Source organism: Saccopteryx leptura, chromosome 2 (assembly GCF_036850995.1).
Source record: "Saccopteryx leptura isolate mSacLep1 chromosome 2, mSacLep1_pri_phased_curated, whole genome shotgun sequence".
NCBI lineage: Eukaryota > Metazoa > Chordata > Mammalia > Chiroptera > Emballonuridae > Saccopteryx > Saccopteryx leptura.
Window position 1 is genome coordinate 158,700,316 of NC_089504.1, and position 18,876 is coordinate 158,719,191.

Below are 18,876 nucleotides of genomic sequence, written 5' to 3' on the forward strand. Positions count from 1 at the left end.
CTTCATACTTAAGTCTGCAATTCTGTGCATATTTTACATTTAATTCAAGTGGTAAATTATATTCAATATTGTATATATTTAGAGTTCATTAAATTTAAATGCAAAATTAGATGCACACACCCACATTGCTCCCAGTACGCTTAACACTTGATAACACAATTTAATTCAGTTACTGTCACACTGGTCTTTTTTTAAGACTCAACAGCCACTGCACAGGACAGCACGGCTCTGACAGTGCACTATTGCATCCACAGGATGCTGTCCTTCTAGGAAAGGCATTTTCTAGTCCCCTTACCTAAAATAGTAGCTGTCATCTTCTCTACCCTTGTGACATGAAATGATTTTAACTGTCATTCTTTGTCCCTCTAGGTCTGGGCACCACAGGAGCTGAGGGTGGTTCTACTCTGTGCACGGCTGTAACTGAACTGTTTAGGCTGCAAGGAACTGTCAATGCAGCAATTGCAGAAAACCAGTATTGATTATTCCAAATATTGCTAAATTACAAGAGTGGGCAAAAGTAGGTCTGCAGTTGTGAATACAAAAAAGTTTCTTGTATTATGTGTATTATAACTGTAAACCTACTTTTGCCCACCCCAGCATTTAATAGGTATAACACTTACACGACCTGTTTTTATAAAAAGTGTAACTAGAAGCTGATTGTGACAGGTAGCTTTCTTCCATATTGGTCAAGTAATTGCAAAATAACCCAAATTATGAGATCCTTATTTTCAATCAACCTAAGGAATAGCTCATTCATTCATAGGTCTAAAAGAACATAATATGAGCCATATTACCTTACTTTACCTTATCCCTAACACCTGCAGTACAAATACTAGGTTGCACATTAAACTTACTCTTCCTAAAATAAAAGTACATTCATTGCAAAGCAGAAGCATATTATACTTCCCATGCCCCAAATTTGGAACATGCCATTTTCTAAATACGTCTGGTCTTCCTCTTACTAATATTTTACTTCTTTAGACAGGAAAAAAGAAAGATGAGAAGCATCAACTCATAATTGCAACACTTTAGTTGTTCACTGATTGCTTCTCATATGTGCTTTGTCCAGCCAAGCCAGCAACTTTGGACTTAAGCCAGCGACTTCAGGTTTTCCAACCTGATACCTCAGCATGCCAGGTGGATGCTCTATTCACTGCGCCACCACCCTGTCAGGCCCTCTTACTAATATTTTAAAGGATTTTATGGCTTAAGGTATATATATATAACTAAGAAACAACACTCTGGCCCTGGCCGGTTGGCTCAGCGGTAGAGCGTCGGCCTGGCGTGTGGGGGACCCGGGTTCGATTCCCAGCCAGGGCACACAGGAGAAGCGCCCATTTGCTTCTCCACCCCCCCCTCCTTCCTCTCTGTCTCTCTCTTCCCGTCCCGCAGCCAAGGCTCCATTGGGGCAAAGATGGCCCGGGCGCTGGGGATGGCTCCTTGGCCTCTGCCCCAGGCGCTAGAGTGGCTCTGGTCGAGGCAGAGCGACGCCCCGGAGGGGCAGAGCATCGCCCCCTGGTGGGCAGAGCATCGCCCCTGGTGGGAGAGCCGGGTGGATCCCGGTCGGGCGCATGCGGGAGTCTGTCTGTCTCTCCCCGTTTCCAGCTTCAGAAAAATACAAAAAAATTAAAAAATTAAAAAACAACAACAAAAAAAAAACACTCTAGGTCTTTTTAATTTTCCTAGTCATCATGCATTATCTAAATAGTGCCAATAATTCACATATAAAAATTTTAAACTTTTGTCTTTCAAGTAGGATAAAAGTGGTGCTGTTAAATATGGGTGGTGCAATGCAGGGAGCACAGGAAAAATATAATCTGAATGAGAAAATGTCAGTCATGTATTAAAAACAGAAATTCAAGACAATTTCCTTTTTATTTTTTAAAATTTATCTTTTTATGCATTCATGTGCCTAAAAATAGTTAAGCACTAATGCCTGACCTGTGGTTTTGCAGTGGAGATAGAGCATCAACCTGGAATGCTGAGGTTACCAGTTTGAAGCCCTGGGCTTGCTGGGTACATACAACAAGCAATGAACAACTGAAGTCAACAATGAGTTGATACTTCTTGTTCCAACCCACCATGTCAAATCAATAAATGAAATCTTAAAACAAACAAACAAAAAAACCTTTGGCCCTGGCCAGTTGACTCAGCGGTAGTGTTAGCCCAGCGAATGGATGTTCTGGGTTCGATTCCTGACCAGAGCACACAAAAGCAGCACCCATCTGCTTCTCACCCCCTCCCTTGCTTTCCTCTCTTTCTCCTCTCCTCCTGCAGCTATGACTTGACTGGAGCAAGCTGGCCCCAGGCACTGAGATTGGCTCCTGGCATCCGCCTCAGGTGCTAAAAAATGTCTCGGGTTGCAATGGAGCAAGGGTCCCAGCTGGGCAGAGCATAACCCCCTAGTGAGCTTGCCGGGTGGGTCTCAGTCCGGCACATGTAGGAGTGTCTGTCTCTGCCTCCCCTCCTCTCACCAAAAAAAAAAAAAGAAGCGGCCCTGGCTGGTTGGCTCAGCGGTAGAGCGTCAGCCTGGCGTGCGGGGGACCCGGGTTCGATTTCCGGCCAGGGCACATAGGAGAAGCGCCCATTTGCTTCTCCACCCCCCTCCTCCTTCCTCTCTGTCTCTCTCTTCCCGTCCCGCAGCCAAGGCCCCATTGGGGCAAAGATGGCCCGGGCGCTGGGGATGGCTCCTTGGCCTCTGCCCCAGGCGCTAGAGTGGCTCTGGTCGCGGCAGAGCGACACCCCGGAGGGGCAGAGCATCGCCCCCTGGTGGGCGTGCCGGGTGGATCCCGGTTGGGCACATGCGGGAGTCTGTCTGACTGTCTTTCCCAGTTTCCAGCTTCAGAAAAATACAAAACAAAACAAAAAAAATTAAAATAATTAAAAAAAAGAAAAAAAAAGAAGCTTACAAAAAAAGTTAAGCACTAACTCTGTAGAGATTTAACTCATTGTAGTTACAGGAATTAAAATAATTTAAAGAAAACTAGTAATAAATAATTGAACAGAACAAATGTATTAAGAAACCTATCCACATTAAATTGTTTTAGTTCATGAAACAAAGTTTTACTCTCATTAGTCTGCATGAGAATTCCTCAGCTGGATAATAAGTTAATAAAGCCCCTTAAAGTAAAACTGAATCTCAAATTCCTGGGCTTCCAAGCAGCAGGGAGTCTGACTCCTTAACTTTAAAAATGAGGGAGAGGTGGGTTGGTACAATGTAAAGATAAAATGATAGATGGCTTCCTTGATTATGGACAATGTATGCTCCCCAACTCAAACCCATTTCTAGTTGACAAAAGCAAAAAAAGCTTGGTCAAGTGGATTTCCTGGGAAACTAAAAGCACACTGTGCTACGGTATGGTGGTCTCTGTAAAGCAGGAGAGGCACCCAGGTGACATCTGGATTAAAATTAGAAACATGTCTCTATACTTGCTTCTTATACAGCTATTCTCAGCAAACATGTACCATAATGTTCTAGAAACTAGATATTTAGAAGGCTACAAACTAGGTGACTTTTTTTGCACTACATAGTCACAGTTTTTTGGAAGTAACTATTTTCAATAATGTAATGGAGCAAGGGTCCATTTCAATATGTGCTCTCATTATGGATCAATTTGTTTTTTCTATGCTTATTTTATCGATTTTAGAGAAAGGAAAGGAGACAGCAGGAGAGAGACAGGAACATCTGTTTCTGTATGAGCCCTGACTGGGGATCAAACTAGCAACCTCTGCGCTTTGGGATGATGCTCTCAACAACTGAGCTATGTGGCCAATTTGTTTTAATATAGAGCATACTTTTAAATAAACAATGAAGTGAATATATATGTTGTAGTAATCTTTATAAGGTGTCACAAGCAGTCTATAACTTTTTACCATAAAATCACTTAATTCACATTTACTAAACTCCTCAGTGGGCATAACTTTCTAAAGAGACTAACAAAACTTGAAGCTGCAAAGAAAATTACAATTAATAAATATACCCATGGTCATAGAAAACACAATTATTCAATATTCACCTTCATATAAAAAAAGCAAAGACAAGCTCACAAGAAAAGGGTCAGGCCATCATTTAATCTATCAAAAAGATAATTTGACTTTGGGTGATAGGTACACAACATAATCAACAGTTCAAATGCTACAGAAATATTTACCTGAAACCTATGTCCTCTTATTGATCAATGTCACCCAATTAAATTTAATTTTCTAAAAACATTTTTAAAAATCTATCAAAATAGTGTCATTCTACTCATTTTTCAGGATGGTAAACAAATTCAAGGATGGTTTTCTAGCACCTTCACCTGGAAGTCATAAGCATCAAATACATCAGTACAGATATGGATTATTACACTGTCTTGTTTCTCATAATGGTATGGACAGTTGAAAATCGGTTAAAAACCCTTAACAAAATTTTTTAAATGTACTTTTCAATTACATCTTGACTTAACTAGGCTTGTGAACACAAAGTCCTAGTTCAAAAGAGCATAAAAAATACATACTATGTATAAGATTTAGCACTGCCTACACAAAAATACTGGAGTGTGTGCAGTAATTGTCAGATGACAGCTGAAGAGTTGAGGTGGGAGTAGGAGTAGTACTGTCTCCTGATTGGCCAGGGATCCTAGATTACACAATGGACCAGGATAGTCATTATGCTAGCAACAAAAATCAACCAACCAAAAATATTACTATGCCTCTTTTCAGTAATACTTTTGAACAGAGGTTCTCAAAGTAAGATCCCCAAACCCAACATTAGTATCACCTGGGAACTTATTAGAAATGCACATTATTTAACTCCCCTTGGGACCTGCTGAGTAGGAAACTTTTAATGAGCCTTCCAGGGGATTTTGACTCACTGAGAATCCACACTAGAAGTGTCCAAAATGTCTTTTAAGAACATGGACTTTGTTCTCCCACTGTTGATATATCCACCCTAGGAAAGGGTTCAGTACGCAAAGGACCCCTCAGTACACAGCAGTACAATAAATAAATACATATAGGAAAATTCTGAATGGCATGGCTTTCCATAAATTCTATATGGCTCAGAAAGTATTACTCTGTCAGCAAATATTCCATTATGCTGTTTGCTAAAAAGTTGGCTCCATAGTAATCCTAATGTTTAAAATATTTAACCAAATCTACGAACATGTAAATATTCTAGCCAATTCAAAAGAATTAACATTACAGACTAAATTATCATTCAGCAAGTCAATATTGCCTCCAAAACTAAAAACGTCAAGAAATTAAGAGAATCACTAAGTGCAAAATTTACTTTTTGTCATTACAATTTTTAAAAGCAGATTTTAAAATCTGAGCAAAGTCTCACATTATCTGCAAATTTCCTGAGGAAAAATTAACTGCAATTATTCTGGCAAAATATACAACAAATTAAGATGTTCTCTATTTTCATATATGAGACAATATCAATAATTTGAAGAAAAATTTAATTAAGTATACAAAAATTAAAATGTAGGTAATTCATAATGACAGAAGTATATTTACAAAGTTCTTCTAAAACACAAAAATATACCTAAAATTTCACATTCACAATATACATTATAACACAGAACAAGGAAGAATAGGTCTTAAGGGATCCCGTCATAGATATAAAATATAATAAACCACTGTGACTGCTCATTTAAAGCTGATACTACCTAAAATACATGTATTTTCTACCTTAAACTGAGATGTATAAAATATAATAAAATGCAAAGTCTGTAGTGACAATTTTAGAGCTAGAAACTTACAGATATAAATAAAAGTTCAAAGTCTTCAACACCACCAACGACACACTTACTTACATAGAGCATTTAAGAAATACAGGGCCCATTTACATTACTATTAATGCAAGGCAGGACCGTTGTATTTAATGAATTACAAAAATAAACATTAACTAACTATATTTTTTTAAAATAAGAAATATTGAATAGAAAAAAAGCCATCCAAACTAAATACACTTCTTAATTTTACTTAAACCTATTATTTTCAGTCTTTATTTTGAGACAGAAGTATCTCACATAAAATTAAGGCGACTATATTCTGTGAAAAAGAACTGAAATTTTATTTACATGTACAAGCAGTATACCATCTCTTCTAAAATTTAATGCTTTGACTTAGACAAAATTAAACAATGCTACCTTAAAATTTTTAAATAAACATAGTCAACAAAATATACCGTATTTCCCATGTATAAGATGCACCTTAATTTTTGGGCCCAAAATCTGGGGGGGGGGGGGAATGTATTACATAAAGTTACTGAACTCAAGTTTCATTCATCGTAAAATTCATACAACTCCTCATCACTGTCAAAACTCCCATTAGCTTGTCCTTGTCTGTGTCTGATGACGAATCACTGTCTTCATATATTGCCTCGTCCTCAGTTCCATCTATGGCACTGGAAATGCCACATTCCTACAACCACTGTATCAGACGCACTCACTTTTTAGACCCAAAAATTTCCAAAAAAAAGGTACTTCTTATACATGGGGAAATATGGTATCTGCTGCAGAGTAAGGAGTTGGTAGAGATAATTCGAGCAATAAAACAACATAGTTGAAAAAGAATTTTAGTGAGAATTATGAACTAAATTATTTTAAGAAATGCAGTATCCTTCATCTAGAAAATACAAGCTACTCTTATTGAAAAGGAAAATTAAATATAAAATGAAGACAATACAGATTGCTACTTCTACCACTTAAATAAAAATATAATTGAATAAGAATTTTCAACCAAAGAAAGCCTTGGATATTTATAATCAAAACATGGTTTTATATAAAAAGACAAGTGGTCAAAAGATAGTCTAACTAACACTGACTGGGCCTTTAAATATTCAGTCTTCTAGGATTCAAACTTCAACCATCAGTACTATTATAAGTAACCAAGGAAACACACAAATTTTTCCAAAATATTTTTCCTACATTTTGAAGACAGTGTTTTTGACAGGAAAAAATAAGAGCTAATATATAATGCATAAATCCAGATTTCAAAGATCAGCCACTATTAGAAAAATGAAACTTCACTGTTTCTCCAGAGTAATATTCCATAAATTACTTGATCACATTTAACTGGGAAACTGTACCCATACTTCGTTTTACACAACTGGGAAAAATATATAGTACGAAAAGTGAGCACATTAAAATTGTTTCCTATTTTAAAAATTTAACCATGAAGGGTGGTAAAAAGGAAATACTGCTGTTGTTAAGTATTAAAGTACTGTTTATTTAATTTTGACTTGTTTACCATGAAATATACCCATACTAGGCTATATAGCTTGAGACTTACTTTGAAGTAGTTCCGCCACCCCAACCCCACAATAAGCCACTGTATAAGAACATCTGTCTATGAAGTAAACAGGAAAATGTTTACAACATCTAATAGTTAGCTATGTGGGTGTTAACTAGCTTATTCTTGAAAATAAGAAGTCTGACTTTTTAAATCATTGCTATCTTTTCAAATTTCAGAAATACATTTTAACATATTATTAATTAGCTATTTTAACAAAACAACACACACAAAACATTTCAATACCAGAGTACTCTCCAGGAAATTTCCTGTTACTGAAAAATAGAGTTCTTTTCATTTCTGACTATTCCCATTGGACACTTAATTTCAAAACTTTGATCACATTCTTTCACAAAATGTTTCCTTTCAACCACACATTTATGTTTTTACTCATTTAGAATCTAGGTTGTAATGATCAACCTAACCCCTAACTTTTAATTAGTGACTACTGATCATTCACACTGACATTTAGAAATTATAGACTTTATGCATAAATGCTGACTTACTGATATTCAAGTATGTTTCTGATTAAAACATAAAGTATAATTTCAAGTAGTATTTGAGAAACAAGATTTCAGTCACTGTCCCATTTCAGTTACTGTACTTAGTAATAATTTCTATTTCTATTAAATCATAATTTCAACTAAAACAGTAATTTCTTCCCTAATACTACTCATATTGTAGGTAGTTAAAAACAAATATTTAACTTCTTCCACTGAATACTCAGCACTTATTTTTAAATAGAAGATAACAAATTAAGCTTTATGAAATACAAAGGAATGAAAAGCTCTTCAAATAAAAACTGGATATCAAAAAAAATCAATGTATTTATTTTAAAAATAAACAAAAACAAGGAAATTCTGAAAAATACACTGCAAAAATAAAACAATTAGAAAAATGAAATGTTCCTTTATTTTTTGCATATCAGTTACATATTAAAAGCATATAAAGCCTAAAACCTGCAGACTTTAAACTCAGTGTTTCAAATTATGACACAAAAAGAAACATAATATTGCGATATACTAAAATTGTTTTATATTACCTTTTTATGGAAAGCATTAGGCAGCATATATGACAAACTTAAACTTATTTAGGAAAGCTAAATTCTTTATTTTATATCTACCACTTTTAAGCAAATGACATTCAAATATATTCCTTAGTATACTAATTCACAAGAAAAAATATTAACTGAACTAGCTACAGAGGTGTTGAACACTACACGAACACTAAACACTGAACAGCTAGCAGTTCCCAGATGCTCCACTTGACTGTCTCCCAGAAGCTGACTGTTCCCAGTGTAAACTTGGTAAGTACTGGAACAAGGCCTTTCTTGACGCAGGGGAAAAGCTGTGTAGAACTCTTTTCCTGGAGCCAGAGCTGAGCAGGACACTAGAATGTTCAGCAGACTAGCACATCTTTGTGCACTGGCTTTCAAATGTTCTTGAATGAATCTTAGAGAATTCCATAGCCTTGGCCAAAGATAGTTTGGTTTTAACATCGAAGGATAAAGTTTCTCCCATTCTCAATTCAGCTTTGGAGTAAAATACAAAGCTAAAAATTACTTTAAAATTATATGAAAATATAGATGATGAAAAAGGTATATTTAAGTACAATGGTTATTACTTAAAAATTATAGCTAATGTTAAAACTCCTCACACTGCAATTAATGACCAAATTAAAACAAATTCCACTACCTACCAACTCATACTCATAGAAAACGCAATGAGAACAATCTTTCACTATTATATTACAGTCTCCATGACTACCAAAAACAAAAGCCTGTCAAATGATGAAAATACTAGAAAATAATGCCATCCATCCTGTATCTAATAAAATAGAACATGAAGTAGTACATAAATTTAGTTGGTATAAGCCATCTCAATTATGTTTTACACCCAACTGCTTTAATGCAAGATTTAAAACTTTTAGCCAAATTTATTTCTTTCCAAAGCATACCTTCCAGCAAAAACAGAAACCATGCAAAAATAAAAGGTAATATTTACATACTTTTCATTTTTAAATAGTGTATTATTCCTAAAAAATTGCTAAAAGCATGATATAGTAACACTGAAACATTATGAGAAATAAATATGCTGTGATCAATGTTAGATTTGCAATTTAAAGATATTCCTTAAATGTAATTTTAAATTAAACATGGCAAACAAAGATTTGAATATAGCAAGAACTTTGCTTTTGAAAAAAGTCATAAAATCAGTTGCTCCTTAGTACTGAAAATCAAACTTCAAAATATATATATATGTTCTCCCATCTAGGTACTAACCAGACCCAACCCTGCGTAGCTTCCTAGATCAAACAAGATTAGGAGTGTTCACGGTGGTATGGCCATAGACTTTATGTTTGATATAGAAGAATGTAGTATGATTCCAATGACCCAGTCCATTCTCGAGTTAATTTTATTTTTTAAAAATACCTCTTGAACAAACCTAGACTGTCAGGTAAGTTTTACTGGAGACTTACCAACTATGGGAAAATGTTTACAACGCTGCAGTCAAGCCTTTTAATACTTCTAGAAAACAACCTTCTCAGGAAATGTCTTATTTCACCTAAATACACAGCCTAACAGTATTGACTGATTTTAAAGAAGTGGCAGATAAGATTAAAATTAGACATTACTTCATATGCAAAAGAGATTTGCCTTCAAACAGTTTTTTTTCAAGATTGAAATGATTTATTTTGAAAAAAATCAGCACAGGACAAAGATATCCTTATATTCCTCTTGGAATATCTGAATACGCAGAAACTATATGAAGTTTGACAGCAACTCTGGTTTCACAGAATATCAATGGTTTACACAGATGTAAACTCCCAGGCCCGACCCCTTATTAACATCAGCTTTCACTAATCTATCTTCAGTGCTTCTTGCATAAACTAAAAAGCAAAAAATCCATTTTCATTTTTAAATGGCTGAAATTAAAGCAACCAAAGTATTATTGTTACAGCAAAGTTTAGTAAAACTATAAGAGAATACCACTAATAACATTTGCAAATTACCCAAAATTATTTCTTTATTGAAGTAACTACATAGATTTCACAGTACTATGGCATATTTATATTTAGCTAAGGTCACAGACATATTTTAACATTCACAATGATGAGCATCAGCATTGCCATTCTAATCTACAAAGTTTATGAATAAAGAAAAATACAAAAACCTCAGGTTTTACAAAAGAAATACTTTAAAGTCTACATACATTAACAATAAAACCATTTCTTCCAAGGTAACAGGTTAAAGTGTAAAGGCATACCACTAAATTTTTTTCCTCTAAATAGCCAGGAATGGAAGAATGTTTAGTATCTACGACGCTTATTAGGGCCTTCAAAGTTGCCCCCTTGGCTTCCTCTACCGAAACCACCAGGACCACCACTAACAGGACCTACACCACTCATGGGAGCTTGAGGGGTTTCAGAACCTGTTCTACTGCCCATAGGCGATCCCATCTGAGATGGTGGTCCTTGCGGAAATCTATCATTGTGCTAGAATACAACACAATAAATATAAAGTCCATTTAGAACACGCCAAATATAAGTGACAAGAAAAATTGGCAAAATCCCAAGGGGTGGTGTCATGAAGTTCAGCAGAAAGTCCAGCAGAATCAGGATCACACATAGAGGGAAGAAAGGAGCAATTTAATTAGTTACTATGTTTTGGAAAAAAACATCTGAAGAGTTACATACTGCTACTATGCCCCAATTTCATGAAGAATGAACTGATTTTATGAAGCAAATGCCATTGTAAACCTAATCGATATTATAGTACTATTCTGATATCATTTTTTAAAAGTTTATATTGCATATAACTGGTGTATAAAAAATACTTTTTTAAAAAATTCAGAGATAAGACTGGGAGCAGCATCACATTCAGAAAGTAAGCAGAGTTATGTAATCTTTTGAGACGTTTTTCTGGAAAGACTATTACTAAAAAAAAACAGTTTTTTAAAATCAACAATTTCTAAACATGTACTATTAATAGCACAATTAAACATCTGACTCATACACTTGGAAAAATTTCAGTTATATCCATATATATTAATCTCAAAAGTTGAATAAACTGCCTTTATGTAGTAAAACACCAGTGTGAATGAGACCAAAGACATTTAAATAAATCTTACAATTTCAGAGGGAGGGGTGGGAAAATGTACCACTTAATAGTACTTCAAAATTACTGATGATATTGCTACAAAAATATTTAACCAAAGTGGTTCAAGTTTTTACTATTCTACTATTTTATATATGTTTTAGACAATTTACTATAAAATAGAGCATCCACTGAAGGAAACAAGTACACTAATTATATTACACGCCATCTGGTCACAGCAGATATGACAGCACTGCCTCTGTATCTCTCTGTAAAAATACTCCATTAAAAAAAAACCTGTTAACATGTTTAATTTTTTCCAAATTCATAAAAGACAGCATTTAAAGTAAATAAATTTTTAAATGGGGAAATACTGCATCCATCAAATTCTAAGACGCACATTCACTTTTAACATCTCTGAGACCAGAAAGGAGTTACAGCTGATGGCACCCGAGTTTAATTTGCAGTGCTTTTTCCTTCTTTGTAGCAATGGCGCCTTACGATTTCCGTAGTAGTTCCAAAACTAAACCACCTATTCAAAATACAGTCAACAAATCTTCCTTTTCTAAGTGATATTTAGAACAACTGTTAACAAAGACCAAATTAAAAAATGTTTTATCAATATAAAGCCTCACTTAAACAGTGACAGACTGAAGGAAATGAAGCAGATATCATGTCTTGCTACTGATACTCAAATATAAGAATTACTACTAAAAACCTTTTCATAATATATAATGCACACAAAGATATCTTCACACTCTCAAATCATGACATACAATTGTCTATTTTTAACTTAGTAACAAATGTACCTGGTAATTCTATAATGTAAGTTTAAATTTTTTAAACTTTAAATTATTTTACAGTTAAAATAAATTCTCTAAAATTAGTAAGTGATCTCGTTCTTAGAAATGTTTGCTGAGAACTTTTCCCACATATTGGAGTTTTGTCCCCCAACAAAGAAAGCACAATCATAAAATATCTAAATGCTGGTAAGAAAGAGGTGAATACACATTTAAAAAACTATAAAAATAACAGTAATTAACGTGTTTCCTACATACTTAAGTACAAAGAATGCCATGCCTCTCATATCAACATATAACTTTACAAGGTTACTTTTCTTTATTGTGTATCGATCTTTATTGACAAAATGAATGATGCTAAATTATCTTAAGTGTGAAGTTACCTTTGGGGCAGAACTATATATTATTCAATAAAATCAAAATAATGTTTATGATACATTACCACTGCTCCATTATCTGGCATCATTGGAGTTCCCATATTTGCAGCTCCTTCTGGTCCCATGGCAGGACCAGGACCCATTGGTGGGCCAGGTATAGTTCCTCTGTTGTTCATATTCATACCCATCATTGGAGGAGGACCTTGGTTACCAGCAGGTGCTGGGCTAAACGCATCTATGCAAAACAATCTATACTTAGAACTGTCCTATCTTAATTCAGTAAGCATTATATATGTAACAATAACAGGCAATGTATATAGACATCATCAAAATCATTTTCTTTGGCCTGGCTGGGTTGCTCAGTTAGTTCGAGCATTGTCCTGATAAGCCAAGCTTGTGGGTTCCATCCTAGTGAGGGCACATACAAGAATCAACCAATGAATGCATAAGTAGAACAATGAATGCATAAATGAGTGGGGGGAAAAAAACCAATGTTTCGTTCTCTCCCTTCCTCTTGCTCTAAAATCAATAAAATATAAAAGTTTTTAAATAAAAAATCATTTTCTTCATTAAGAACGGGACACTCAATTATCTACTCTATAACAGAGCATTACCTATGCTAATAAAGTTTTCATTCTTAAAACAAAGGTTTATAAAACAAATGACAAACTATCAGTTATTTGAAGACATCTAAGACTGTAAAAGTTTGAGAATTAAATTAAAAAATCAGTATCATCTGCTATAGTTGGATTTTTAGCTAAACACTCCCTTTTTAATGGTGACTAAACTACCAGATTACAAGAAAAAAATTAGCACTTAAGACAACCACTTAATTTTCTTAAAGTCATGACTAAAAATATTAGAATGTAAATTGCATTATATTGAGAGGAAAATACATTCCTTCTAATATATAAATTTCACTTTAACTAACTCAACTTTTATAGTTAACAAACATCTCAAAAAATAATTGAAATGATTCATCTTAACACTTCTTTTAAAAAGCAACTGCAACCAAATACAGATAAAATATTAATACATTTGATTTTTGATTTTTTAAAATGCTGAAATTCTGCAAATGGGAACATGTGGGTAATATTTCAAACATTTTCATCAAGAAGATACATTCCTGGCCTCATGTTAATAGCAATAGTGTTTGAGCTGTAATATAATACATTTATAACTGCCTCAAACACAGGATTTTTAGGTACGTTCCTAAAATCTTTTTCAATTTTAAAGTACTCATATACCTCTTTACCATTAAAAATTCCTAACAAAGACCGACTTCAACTTCGATTTTCTTCTAGTATTTTCATTATGTAGGTCAATTTTATGACACTCTGAACTCAACTTTTCACTGTAACAGGAGTTGAAGTTTTCATTCAAACCCCAACTCTACACAGCTGAACTCTGAAGGGAGCAGGTGCCACACTACTGCTCTTTCTGAACCCAAACTCCAGAAACATACTTCCTTACTCCCTAAATCAGTGGTTCTCAACCTGTGGGTCGCGACCCACAGGTTGAGAACTGCTGCCCTAAATGGTCTTGCTAATATATCTATACTTTACCTACTCAAGAATATTTTTATTCCCTTAGCATAGGTATAAATAAAAAAATTAAAAAAAAATTTTTTACCAGCTGTCCAGAACATTTCATAGTGAAAAGGAGAAAGAGTGGGCCCTGGCCAGTGGCTCAGTGGATAGAGCCTTTGCCCGGCATATGGACATTTGGGATTTGATTATTGGTTAGGGCACTCAGGAGAAGCGACCATCTGCTTCGTTCTCCTTCCCTATTCCCTTTTCCCTCCCATAGCCAGTAGCTCAGATTGATTCGAGTGTGGCCCCTGAGGATAGCTCAGATGATCTGATCACATCAGCCTTGGGCACTAAAAATAGCTCAGTACTCGAGCACCAGCCCAAGACGAGGTTGCCGGGTGGATCCAGGTCCCAGTGCATGTGGGAGTCTGCCTATCTTCTCTCCTCTCACCTAATATGTAAAAAAAGTGAAGACACCATATAGGAGGAATCAATCTCACCTCAACTTTTCCAAAAACAGACAAGGATGAGGGTGTTCTTTTTTTTTGTAACAGAACATAATTGTTACATCTAACTTGAGAGATTCAAATATAACTATGCAACTATGAGTACAGTAAAATAACTATATATATATAGTTATTGGTTAAATATATATATATATTTAACCATCCATGGCTGAAGCATAGTCTTATATTGGGAAGTTACATCTTTTACCACATGGGTATAATTAAAATAAATTTAAAGATCTAAGAAATGTTAGAATTCTGGTCCCCTGAAAAAGTTTTATAATCTGTTTCACTTGGTATGTACACTAGAAAAATCTGACACATTCCATCAACTTACTTAGGATGTGACAAGTTACTGACTCACTAGCAATACTCAACTGCATAATGATATATAACTTGAGTAAACAATTAGAATCAAGTCCCTCACACTGAATAAAATGTAAAGAGGAGACAATTACATGGATTAGATTTTAGGGAGTTGATTAAATGCTCAAATGTAAATATGGTTTTCTGGTGAATAAAATGCCACAAAAATTTTAATTCTCTTAAATTCCTAACTACATAAGGAATCTAAGGTATAGGTTCATACTTCTGAGAAAAGTTGATAATCAGAATGGTTTTGGGTCTCTCACAACATCAGAAATATTTCAAGTTTAGTTTTGATGTTAATGACATTCTAATAATTATAATGGCATCTCCAACCACCTACAATCCATAATAACCTCACTCGTATATCCTTAAAACACCTGGACCATTCACAATTTACTTTAAAAAAAAAGAAATAATGTACTTGTACTTATTATTTTTACAAGTGTGTTTCATAATTTATAATTTTTACAGCAATTAATTTACTTTGCTGATTATTTTATGTGTCCATCATATTAACTAAATGAAATTCTTTATGTGTAAGTGTCATGTTTCATGCTTACTATGCATGCCAGAAATGTTCAGTCACTACTTTGGTAGATGAGAAAAGTGACCAAGTGAACAGCAATAAACGATATTAGATTATCTGACTGGCAAGGGCAAAGAAACTGCCACGAGAGGAAGAAAGGAGCTGATCATGAAAAATACTCGTTCCACACATTAGCTGCTTTAGGATTTTTTTATTCCATACACTACATAATCTAAGTAAAATCGGGATTTTCTCAGTGGGTGTGCATGTTATGCATGTTGAAATGTTAAGGTAGTACACTTGAGCTCTATAAAAGAGTTTAACCTCAAAATAAATAAATAAATAAAAATAAAAAAGAGCTTAACCTCATGACAATGTAAAAGAAATACAGCGTGGGGCAAAGGTAGGTTTACAGTCATTTATATAAAAAATTACAATAACTAATAATACAAGAATAAACTGTGTTTTGCACACTCACAGCTATAAACCTACTTTTGCTCCACTCTGTATATAAAGATTATTTAACTTTTTAATATATGACATTTCAAATTAGTAACACAAAACTTAATTTAATTTTCCCTGGCTTATGAACTGGTGCTGTTTCCCTGACAACCTGGTTATAAGCCAATCAATATTAAAGATATTAATAATATAGGCATTCTTTTAAATAAAACTTTGTATCAACTCTACAGATATGCACTAACCAAAATGTGCAAGACACATCTCATATCCTTGACAAGTTATAAATGTCTCCAAACAGTGTGTTTTGTGCACAATATTATATGTTAGGGCAAAATGTTAAGACACTTAATAAAATGACTAAAAATAACTATACAAAGTTACACAAAGGGTAACCTTTAAGTCAAAATTTATATAATACTCCCAAAAAAGTTTAGAGCTTCTACATCTCAAAAACTACCAACTTCTAAGGTTAAAAAAGCCAATTTGAAGACAAGAAATTTGATTCTTAAAAAATCATATCATGCAATTATTGAACAAATTTCATATTGTATCAAAACCTGGTTACAGGTCTCTTTCATTAAATCTACTAAGAGATAATACATCTTTTAGCCTTCAAATAAAAATAAAAGTTCTTACTAGGCATATATTTTTAATATACTTGTATTTTCAATTTAATAAATATAAGAGATTTCACCATTAAAATGTTGGTTCCAAATTTTAATTTGTTACTGACAGGTAGATACCACAAATAGCATGTACAGTTGCCCAAAGAATTACAAGTAAATTATAGAAGCCTTCTGCTTCCAATCCCTACCTCCCATGTTTATTGCTCCACGGGGACCCATATCACCCATTCTCATTTCCTGTTCTCTCTGTAAGTAAACATAGTTGTCACAGTCAACCTATCAATCTTATTACATTTCCCATCTAAAAATCAAAAAGAAAAGAATAAATTGGAACATCATTTTCCATTAAAAATTTTTCAATTTTCCAACATCTTTTACTTAATGTGAATGCTGAAAAGAAACTTCAGTCTCCCAGAATTAATACACTACAATGTTTAAAGCAACCCAGTTTATAAAGTGAGACTATAACTCAATCAGATTACACAGAATTACCACAGCATATTTTTAATGATTTTATTCCAAAAGATCAAAGACACATGCCTAGATTCAAAAAAAAGAAAAACAGAAAAAAGAAATCTAATAATGGTAACCACCAGGCTAATTATTTTTTCTTCCCAGGTCAATAAAGTCTTAAAACAGAAATAACTGTTACCACGTTTATATTCAAATGCATATCAAACAGCTGTGGGGCGCAAGCTAAAAAGTTATAGATTATTTTCACGTTTAAAATACTGTAATTCATCCTTGCCTTTTTATTAAGTTCTCAACCATTATTTTACCCAGGACTTATATGGTCTCTAATAAAAGTCGCCACTATACCAAGCAATTATGGAACACTCAAGGTAACATTCCTTCCTTCATTAGAACTCGGTTTTTATTTGGAAACCTAAATAAAACTGTTATTACACAGTTGACAAGTTCTGAAACAAAATGCTCAAGGTTAACTATGACACAAATGGTCATACAAATGTATAAAATCTTAAATTTCATTACAGAAACTGCTTCCTAAAAACCTCATTTAGTAACAATAACTAAAAAATTAACTTCAATGAACTCTTTTGATGAAATGACTCAACATATTATAGTTGCAATTTGCATTATTATTTGATCATATTTCCCAATATATCAGGCTGTTAAATGTAGCAATCATAAAAAAAAATCGTTCTAAGACAAAAGCAGCATTGTCTGAATGTAAAAAAGGCATAATTTTTCTTTTAAAAGTAATTTTATTAAAATGTGTTTGTTTAAAATTCCACTTAATAATATAAAGTACGGGTGAAAAGCACCTATAAAGCTAGAAATAAAGGTAAAAAAAATTATGATGGATAAATGTCACTAAGCAAAGAGTCAACTGCCTAACCTAATGAACATGCCTCACAAGGTAACCTTTAATGACACTACAGTACAAAAAAAATACCAACTAACATAAACCATCATGAAGAAACATCACGTTATTTAAAAAATTTAAATGCCAAACCTTTCTCAGAACTATTTTTTTAACTTTCCTAAAAGGAAATGTCTAATAAATCTGACTATTAACAGATACTAATATTGACCACCCAAAAAAACAACTATTTTATAAAACTGACTACTGTTGAAGCCATAAAATTGTCTACTTATATGGAAAATGCTATTTTATAATCACACTCAGCACTATTATTAATAAATCAAACAAGCTGTCGTGTCCAAACCTACTTATAAAGTATGAACAGCATACCCAAAATGTTCCAGGTATTTATAGCAGAAACTAAATATATGGATCTTAAAATTATGACATCCTAGGGGGAGGACAAAGGTTTAATTTTTGTTTTTATTTCCGTATTTGCTTTAACTAAAAAAAGATTAGAGATGTAGTACATAACCATTTAACAGAAGGTAATTATAATAGTTTCACTGTTTGAAACTTCAATTTTCAAATCCCCCTTATGTACCCTAATACCCTAATTCGATGTATATCATTCATTGGTGGGAGCAAGAGAGACTACCATTTCTGTTGTCTTTTTATAACTTCAGTTTGCCTATACCTATCACTTTCTGAAATAACAATGTTTACCTTTCTTATTCACAACATTAAATACTTTTTTAAAAGGTATTTTTAAATTGTTATTTAATTTCTTCATTAACAGAACTTGGTAAAAAAACATTAACATACTAAAGAGATCTATGGTTTTAAGTAAACTTTTCAACAGTGGCTATAATATATTCCCTTCCTGAAACTCTATTATAAACTGGTTCCAATTCTAAATTTTATTTATAAAATAATCAGAATGTTTTACAATATAATTCATGTTAATGTAACATATC

The 18,876-nt window shown here is 33.6% G+C and overlaps 1 protein-coding gene across 1 annotated transcript in view; it reads right to left on the bottom strand.

The window, feature by feature from the left end:
- Positions 1–9,944: 9,944 nt before the first annotated feature.
- Positions 9,945–18,876, bottom strand: part of PSPC1 (paraspeckle component 1) — an 89,620-nt gene continuing 80,688 nt past the window's right edge. The window contains exons 7-9 of the mRNA XM_066369137.1: positions 16,761–16,818; positions 12,617–12,786; positions 9,945–10,773 (exon numbers count right to left, since the gene is read on the bottom strand). Coding sequence (XP_066225234.1) covers positions 10,588–10,773; positions 12,617–12,786; positions 16,761–16,818 — 414 coding nt within the window. The 3' untranslated portion in view covers positions 9,945–10,587. The remainder of the gene's footprint in view (positions 10,774–12,616; positions 12,787–16,760; positions 16,819–18,876) is intronic.